We start from the raw sequence: 9,654 nt of genomic DNA on the forward strand, positions 1-9,654 counted from the left end.
GCCCCCTTTTGTTTTTGATTTATATCAATGACCTCCCACTTCATGTACATTGCCAAATTCGAATGTTTGCTGACGACTGCATTACCTACCACCGAGTAACTAACACTACTGATCAAGAATCCCTCCAACGGGATATTAACCACATCCAACAATGGTGACTCATGACTCTTAACCCTAGCAAATGCAAGCTCCTTTTCATTACCCGTCGACACAAGATTCATGAATTTAAGTACAAAATCGCTAGCAAATCCGTAGAATCCGTATCATCTTTCAAATACTTAGGCATTACATTATCTAAAGATATAACATGGAACGCACATGTCACTAACGTGATATCATCAGCAAACAAAACACTGATTTCTTAAACGTTATCTTCGCCTCGCCCCACATCACGTAAGATTTCTCGCTTACAAGTCACTCGTTCGACCTAAATTGAATACGCTTCTGCCATACGGACACCCGCATCATGTTAACCTCATAAACAATCTAGAAGCAGTGTTTGAGCTTTGAAAACTAAATCTGCGATATCGCTTCTCTCAGTTCACCTTCGCATAGCCACTCTATTACTGTACCACAAGTTCTATTTCTCATCACTTAATCGTGCACCTTACATCATGCCGGCATCGTACATTTCTCACCTCACCAGCCACACCCTTCAAGTTTTTTGTCCACGGATCCGAACTGTTACTTTTTTCAGTTTTCTTCTTTCCACGTGCAGCTAAAGATTGGAACGGCCTTCCCCAACATATCTTCGACATCACGTGTGCATCATTATTCGAGGAAAATTTAAATAACTTTTTCTGTACATAAACACAGCATTGCCAGCATTGCCAGCGTAAACACAGCATTGCCACTATCAATGATCCTCAATCTTTTCTGTCGGCGCTGCAATCCTTTCTTGAACGTCAAGGCATTTCACAATAGTTTTCTTTTTGTATATAGTAAGAGTTGACGTTTTCATTAGAAACTGACACAAATCCACCTGACACAAAAGTTATCCACCTGATGCTCGCATTGTTTTTTAAGTGCTGCCATTATCGTGCCTGAAAATCATTTCTTTTTTACACTGAACTGACTGTGTATTATACACTGTTTTTATATTTTATATTTTTACATTGTATTTTTTTAGGATACAATGTGGACTTGTCCTTTGTCTGTGTTAGTATTACACCTTGTTGCTTTTAGTTTCTGTTCACCATGCTATATTTGGACTTGCATTCTTGTGTCTACTGAATTGCCATTTCCACCTGCAGTGCGACTACTTTGTTATTCCCGTTTCAACACCCCCCCCCCCCCCCCCTATGTAATGCCCTTCTGGGCCTTTAGGGTATCCAAATAAATTAAAGTAAATAAATAAATATGGCATTGTCATTCTTGTTTTGCTGACCCCACCCCTTATGTAATACCCCCACGTGGGGTCTTTAAGGAATCGAAATGAAATTTATGCTCAACGGCCTTTCTTCCGACAACGCCCCTTAGGAGACGCTTGATTTGGGGACCGCTCTGTAATACTGCAGCCAAGGTGTAAGTTCATCAAAATAACATAGAAGCTCGCAGTTACTGGAACTTCCATGGAAGTTTGCGTCAAGATGACATAGAATACTGAACAATGAAGTTGCACACCGCATGCGTCAGAGCGTAAGAATAGGACAGGTGTACGTATTGCGCACTTACCGATCTAGAGGCGTCACTCACCTGTGGTATGCTACAGACAAGGCTCGCGTACCAGGCGACAGTGAGCATTATCCTGCCTCGGCGATGTCCGCTGTGCACCTTGAGCGGGTGTAGCACGGCGTAATATCGGTCCACGCTGATGCACACGAGAACCATCGACGAGAGGTAAGGGCCGAACGCACGGAGCATCTGCATCAGTTTGCACATGACATTCCCGGCCGCCCACTGGACCGTGAGCCTCCAGGCGACCTCGAGCGGAATCATAACGAACGTCACGATCAGGTCGGCGAAGGCGAGGTGCAGGATCATGAGTTTGATGCGGGACTTGCGGTGCCTTTTGTTAAGCAAGCTGACGAACACCGGCACGTTGCCGGCGCCAGCTATGACGAACAGGATGCAGTAAATGATCACCTGCACCAGTGACTGTGTGCTGAACGTCAGCTCTTCGCCCAGAGCTAGCGACGCTGCTGAAGCGTTTTCGCCCGAATGCGGATCGCCGCCTTCGAAACTTGCGTTGGATGACATCATTTCCTGCTCGCTCAAGAGAACCGTCTCCATTCAACACGCTATATTGAAGTCATTTCACGAGTGTACGTTACTTCTAATTCTTTGCGCTTACATTGAGCTGTAACCGAATCAACACCATCTTCGCCGAATGGCATAACGGAAACAAAAATGCTGTCCCGTTCCTGAAGCCGGAGCGCGATCCAAATGCACCATCTTTTCCGCAGGCCGTTCGGAAACAGCACATTGTAGGCAGAAGTTCACTTGTCGCTGATATCTTCAAACCACTGTCCATCAATAGTCGTCGCGTCTTTTCACAGCAGTCACACCCGTAAAAATAGCACTATGCAAAGGTTGAGTTATGCCGTACGCAGTTTTTTGTTCTACCATGCACTAGTTGTGGCGCGTTCCGAAGAATGAAACGTTCTGATTTGAGACGCATTTCAAAAAGCGCCTTAAAAACACGCCATCAAAGCGGTGCACTTACAATTCAACTTTTAAACGACGACACGAAGTCGCTGTCACACGAAGAAAAAAAGCAACTTGGAACACACGGTATACCATGCGGGCACCCAGGACACAACGCGACGCACACCTGCGCAGTTTGGAGAACGAAAGATCGCGCTCGACGACAGGTCGCGGTGCGTTGAAGAGCGCGCGTGCTTCCCCGGCACGCCTCGTGTTCCCTGGCTAGTGGTCGTCGCCGTGGGCTCTCTCTTGCAACTGGGCTGTAGGGTCCCGGCTGAGAACGCGCGGGCCTTTGCGAGCTTCATCGATCGCAGCGCGCGCGCGGGGGTAGCAGCCAATGGTGAGTTAGCGCGCGCTTTCAAAGGACGCTTTTTGATAGAGATTCGCAACCAATGCAACAGAAAAAACGCTTAATGTCACCAAGTGTGGCTATGACTTTGTCATTTTACCTTCTAACAAAATCTTCTTCATCTTTCTGGGGTTTTACGTGCCAAATCCAGTTCTGATTATGAGGCATGCCGTAGTGGAGGACTCCGGAATAATTCTGACCGCCTGAGGTTCTTTAACGTGCACTACAACACAAGCACACGGGCGTTTTCGCATTTCGCGTCCATCAAAATGAGGCCGCCGCGGCCGGGACTTCTAACAAAATAAAATTCCGAAGCAGATGTTTCATTCTCGATTCCTACTCGATCGCCTACTATCTGCAGAGATAAGTCTATATCTGACACTTGTATATATATATATATCAGTGAAGTAAAGAGTAACCGGAGCCGGCACAGAAGTAGTTCAAAAAATAGAAGCACGTAGGAAAAACATAACAAGACTTTACTGACGTTTCGGCCGGGGTCCGGCCTTCATCAAGCTCTTGATGAAGGCCGGACCCCGGCCGAAACGTCAGCAAAGTCTTGTTATGTTTTTCCTACGTGCTTCTATTTTTTGAACTATATATATATATATATATATATATATATATATATATATACAGGGAAAACGAACACTTTCAAAAAATCCTAAAGGTAGGTTTTTTGAGAAAAATACGAATTATCTTAAGGAGGAAGCTTTCAGGTTCGGCGGACGTCAGAAATTATGACAAACATGCGAATCACATAGGTAATTAACTAAAATTGCCTAACGAACTTTTTAATTAGCGACGTTTGGCGGTTATTGCCAATGGCGAGTTTGTAGCTACGGAGACGACGATGCCGTACAAGTTTTTAAAGCAAAGAAAAAGTCACTCTGTAAAGCCCTACAGCCCGCGAAAATCAAGTATTTTTTCCCTCGTGAAACCGAAACGCAGCGAACATGGAGCGCCGGAAATCTGGTGCAAACGCAACGTCCGCTGATGACGTGTTGCGGGGACTGCGGCGCCCAATTCGAAATGTCTGTGATGATTCCCCAGGCTAGGGAGCCTCAACGCTCAGCTTAGACCACGGCTGGCGTTATCTTTTCTTTCGTTGGTAGGCGCAAGCAAGATTCTAGCCATCGCCCACTACGCAGTTGTCGATCTTAAGATGCTGTTGGGCGCTGGCCTGACGCTCTGCCAGTGCATCTTCTTCTTTCTGGTGTTTTACGTGCCAAAACCAGTTCTGATTATGAGGCACGCCGTAGTGGAGGGCTCCGGATTAATTTTGACCACCACCACGCAAGCACACGGGCGTTTTTGGATTTCGCCTCCATCGAAATGCGGCCGCTGCGGCCGGGATTCGATCCCGCGATCTCGTGCTCAGCAGCGCAACGCCTTAGCTGACTGAGCCACCCCGGCGGGTCTCTGCCAGTGCAGTTGCCTCCGGAAGCAGTCGTTTAATTTCCATACACATTACGCTAGCTTCGTTGAAAGAATAAAACCACGCTTTTGTGACAGTGCAGAGTTTCTTTATCGGTGCCGATATCGTGACGGGAGTTAATTTTACATGGTATGGGCTTCACATTTGTTGTAAGTGCTGGCCGAGGATTAGGAAATGTTGACTTCATACTATGTTTAGCAGTTTTGAGTAATGTAACAAACATTAATGGAGAAACATAGTTTATTACTATCTTTAATTTGGTTGTAGGCCTATTCGGACTCTCCACGAGAGTAATATCATTTTGGACAACACAAAATATTTAAATGATGTGCTCAAATTGTTTTCCGTCCATTGCGATGCACAGATGAAGGCGCTCTTTCATGGAGTTCATAGTAGATAAAAGCATCTGTCTGGAAATGTTGTCGAGGGAGATTCTCACACGTTGCTTCATATCCTCGATGTTGGCTGGTTCCGTCTTGAAAACCTCATTTTTAACATATCCCCAGAGAAAAAAGTCCAAGGGTGACAAATCGGGTGACCTAGGCGGCCAGGGTGTGCTTCCACCACGCCCAATCCACTGGTTCGGAAAGGACTCGTCAATGAATTTACGAGCCTGTGAAGAAAAATGCGGTGGGGCTCCGTCGTGCTGGAACCACATTTTTTTCAGCGCAGCCAGTGGTAACTCTGAGGCAAACTCGGAGACGACGCCCTTCAAAACGCACTCTACGTACTTCTTTCCAGTAAGGTTTCCGTCGATGAAGTAAGGACCAACAATACGGCCGTTATAGATGCCACACCATACGTTCACTGACCACCTTACCTGGTGCTTATGCTCACGAAGCCAGTGGGGATTCTGATCGTACCAATAATGTGCGTTGTGCAAATTGACATTCGAATCCCTACAAAATTGGGCCTCGTCAGTCCAAATCACTCTGTTTAGAAATTCAGGATCTTCGTCGCATTGAATAAGGCACCAGTTGCAAAAATCGAGCCGTTTTTGAAAGTCGCTTGGTCTCAGCTCTTGGTGAAGACACACATGATATGGGTGGTAGCTGTGTCTTGAAAGTGACCTCCAAACTGAAGCTGGGCTTGCTCCATATGCACTGGCAATTTCCCTGACGCTTGCTTCCGGCCTGACAGCGACGTATGCCAGTACATCGCTGTCAAAATCATCGGTTGCACTGGCTGGTCGCTTCCTTTTCTGTGCATGGACTGATCCAGTGGTCCTAAATCGATTAAATATCGATACGAATGTGGGGCGAGCTGGCACACGACAGCCAGGATGTTGGGCAGCATACAGCATCGATGCCAGCTCCGCGTCCTTTTTCGCGCTCACATAATCCAGCACAATGTCCACTTTCTCGGCAACGGAGTACTGAAGTTGCGCTGGCGCGGCCATTAGCACAATATTAACGCTGCGGCGTTGAAACCTTGATCCTGAAACGAACTGGTAATGCAATGGTAGTCCAGTGGTAATGCAATGGCTATGTCACACGCGAACCCCGAAAACACGCACATTAAAGGGAAACGTCAACGCTTTTGTAAAACTGGCGCTACAAGCCACAAGAACTAACAGCATGCAGCCACTGCTGCAAACATCCTCCTTGCTCCGCAAACAAACCTTTCCTTTGCCTCATACGCTTCCTAACACGCAGCGATTATATAAAAAAACAGCAGATGAACCTAACGAGTGAATGAACGGAAGGTGACGCCTCACATCTAGCTCGTCAGGTAGCGACGTCAGAAGTGGTCGAGACAAAAAAAAAAAAGAAAAAAAAAAGAAATCGCAAACCTGCCGGCAACGCCTACCAGGGCTCCCAAAGCGGGTGACCGTGTAGTGGGCGATGGCTAGAATCATTCTTGCGCTTACCAACGAAAGAAAAGATAACGCCAGCCGTGGTCTAAGCTGAGCGTTGAGGCTCCCTAGCCTGGGGAATCATCACAGACATTTCGAATTGGGTGCCGCAGTCCCCGCAACACGTCATCAGCGGACGTTGCGTTTGCACCAGATTTCCGGCGCACCATGTTCGCCGCGTTTCGGTTTCACGAGGGAAAAAATACTTGATTTTCGCGGGCTGTAGGGCTTTACAGAGTGACTTTTTCTTTGCTTTAAAAACTTGTACGGCATCGTCGTCTCCGTAGCTACAAACTCGCCATTGGCAATAACCGCCAAACGTCGCTAATTAAAAAGTTCGTTAGGCAATTTTAGTTAATTACCTATGTGATTCGCATGTTTGTCATAATTTCTGACGTCCGCCGAACCTGAAAGCTTCCTCCTTAAGATAATTCGTATTTTTCTCAAAAAACCTACCTTTAGGATTTTTTGAAAGTGTTCGCTGAAACACCCTGTATATCATAAGAAGCCAACAACCAATGACAACAAGGACAACATAGGGGAGATCACTTGTACTTATTAATTCAATTAAAGAAAATTAAATTCAATTACATTGAATTTAAAATTGAAGTAATGCAATTAAAGAAAAGACCAGTTGCCATCACCCAAAAAGATCACGTGCTCGTGACGCCTGCGGCAGAAAGGATGTTCCACATCCGCCCCTAGGTTTGTGAGTAGTGGCGCTGGCTAACACTCCCAGGGTGAGTTCTAGTTGTAAAACATAAATACCCCAGAAAGTGAATGGGGAAACGGCTCCGCGGTAGCTCAATGGTGAGAGCATCGCACGCGTAATTCGAAGACGTGGGTTCGTTCCCCACCTGCGGACAGTTGTTTTTTCATCAACTTTATTTCTGGTAATTTATCATTTTCTTTAATTGGATGAGTAAGTACAAGTGATTTCTCCTATGTTGTCCTTGGTGTCATTGTTTGTTGGCTTCTTGTGATATGATTAATAAAAAAATCGGGCCCCTCGGTTCCCATTCTTCCCGTTTATATATATATATATATATATATATATATATATATATATATATATATATACAGGGTGTTTCATTTTAGCTGCACCAAATTCTTAAAAATAGCCTGTGGCAGATAGCACAATTATAATCCTTGATCTAAACTACGCGATGAGGCGGCCATTACTTCCACGAGAAATCAAAACGCCTAATTGAGTAATTAGCATAATTGCGCTAATTAACTTTTTAATTAATAATTTTACGGCACATCTTTCAATCTACGAATTATAGCCGCTGAGTTCGCAAGGCGTATCCACTTGGAACAAATTCTCAGGACCTAACCAGTTTCGAGATAATAATTTTCAAAGTGTCCGACGAAATGCATGGGCGTTCCAGTTAACTTTGTGCTTCAATGCATAAAACAGCGTTTTCCTCAAAAAGTTAACTGGAACGCCCATACATTTCGTCGGACACGTTAAAAATTAATATCTCGAAACTGGTTCAGTCCTGATAATTCGTTCCAAGTGGATACGCCTTGCGAACTCAGCGGCTATAATTCGTAGATTGAAAGATGTGCCGTAAAATCATTAATTAAGAAGTTAACTAGCGTAATTATGCTAACTACTCAATTAGGCGTTTTGATTTCTCGTGGAAGTAATGGCCGCCTCATCGAGTAGTTTAGATCAAGGATTATAATTGTGCTATCTGCCACAGGCAATTTTTAAAAATTTGGTGCAGCTAAAATGAAACACCCTGTATATATATATATATATATATATCATTGCGACTAGTTCAAATCTCACAATCACTAATTCTGCCACCACCAACCTGCCAAAACCACACATGACCGTGTCACAAATCTCGTAAGCCACAGCGTTATGGCGAGGTTCACATGAATTGCATTAAACATTTTTTTTCTTTTCGAAGCTCTGTAAATGGCATACTGCGCTTGTATGCGCGTAGCATCCCGCACGTGACGCCGTTCGCCAGTAGTCGATCAGCGAGAAAGCACCCCATGGAAATTAGGACAGCTTGAACCTGGCCACAGTAGCAATAAACTGGCTATAATGTGCATCAACCCCTCAGATTAGTAATAGGGACCATTAAAGAAACGTGGTGTTTCGTGACTAGTATAGCCTAAGTGCGATCAAATACACGCGAAGCAGAGTCCTAACATTATCATAAGCGCCCCTCACTTTTAAAAAAAGCGTTAGGGAGCACCGTTTGGATGATTTCAGTTGTCAAATCGAACCCACAAGAACAATGACGTTTCCGAGCAACGAATTACCATGTCAAAAGCCTGTCATCGCGTGTGGATAAACACTATAATGTTGAATAAACCACTCGAGGTGAGTGAGGACCATCTTTTCTATCAACTTGCCAACACAGCTTGGCGAGAGCGATAGGTCGATATGATGTTAGTTCAAGGGGAGACTTCCCTTGCTTTAGTATTGGAACAAGGCCGCTATGCATCCATGCACTCAGAGGCACACCGTCACTCCATGATGCAGGGGGGAGGAGGAGGAAGAAAGAAAGAAAAGCAGGGAGGTTAACCAGAGTAACGTCCGGTTGGCTACCCTAAATCAGGGAAATGGGAAAGGGGAACGCAAAGATAACAGGGAGAGAAAGGAGGGATAGAAATAAGGAAATTCGCAGTGCATTTGCTGACGCGTGTGGTACTGCACTATTAGTCAAAGACGTTCACCCAAGCCCATCGTACTCAAGACGCCCAAAAGTGCCTTCACCCCTTTGTGGGCCTATATACTAGCGATGGGGGCGGTGTTCCAGGAGCACCTGCATGGAAAGCGGCCGATTGTCCAATTCTTGTAGCACGTTAGCAAGTTTTTGTCTTTCTGAGGCATATCGTGCACGGTGGCACAGCAAGTGGTCGATAGTTTCTTCGGTGCCTCAGACCTCGTATGCTGCACTGTCGGTCACTCCAAATAATGTAGAGTATGCCTTTGTGAAGGCAGCTCCTAACCAAAGGCGACAGAGAAGCGAAGGTTCACGTCGACGAAGTCCGAATTGAGGTCGGAGTTGCAGTGAGGGGTTTAATCGATGCAGTCGTGTAAGTCTTAAGTTTGGCGAGTTCCACTCGGTCAGTGAGAGACTGCGTGCCAGGTGTCGAAGCTGCCTTGCAGCGTCTGTCCTCGAAAGCGGAATTGGAACGCTGTGCTCTTCTTCATGTGACGTGCGAGCAGCGTTATCTGCGGAATAATTGCCACTGGTTCCACAATGACCAAGTACCCACTGACAGTCAACCTCGTAGTACTTTTGGTGGACGTAGTGGTGAAGTTTCACGATTTCGTATTTCAGCTGTTCATGACATCCGCGTCGGAGAACTTACTGCGTGCACTGTAATGCCGGTTTT

The 9,654-nt window shown here is 45.6% G+C and overlaps 1 protein-coding gene across 1 annotated transcript in view; it reads right to left on the reverse strand.

The window, feature by feature from the left end:
* The window catches only part of LOC119440802 (adipokinetic hormone/corazonin-related peptide receptor variant I-like), a 3,328-nt gene extending 1,129 nt beyond the window's left edge, over positions 1 to 2,199 (reverse strand). The window contains exon 1 of the mRNA XM_037705680.1: positions 1,696 to 2,199. Coding sequence (XP_037561608.1) covers positions 1,696 to 2,199 — 504 coding nt within the window. The remainder of the gene's footprint in view (positions 1 to 1,695) is intronic.
* Positions 2,200 to 9,654: the final 7,455 nt, after the last annotated feature.

The sequence above is a fragment of the Dermacentor silvarum genome, chromosome 2 (assembly GCF_013339745.2).
Source record: "Dermacentor silvarum isolate Dsil-2018 chromosome 2, BIME_Dsil_1.4, whole genome shotgun sequence".
Classification (NCBI taxonomy): domain Eukaryota; kingdom Metazoa; phylum Arthropoda; class Arachnida; order Ixodida; family Ixodidae; genus Dermacentor; species Dermacentor silvarum.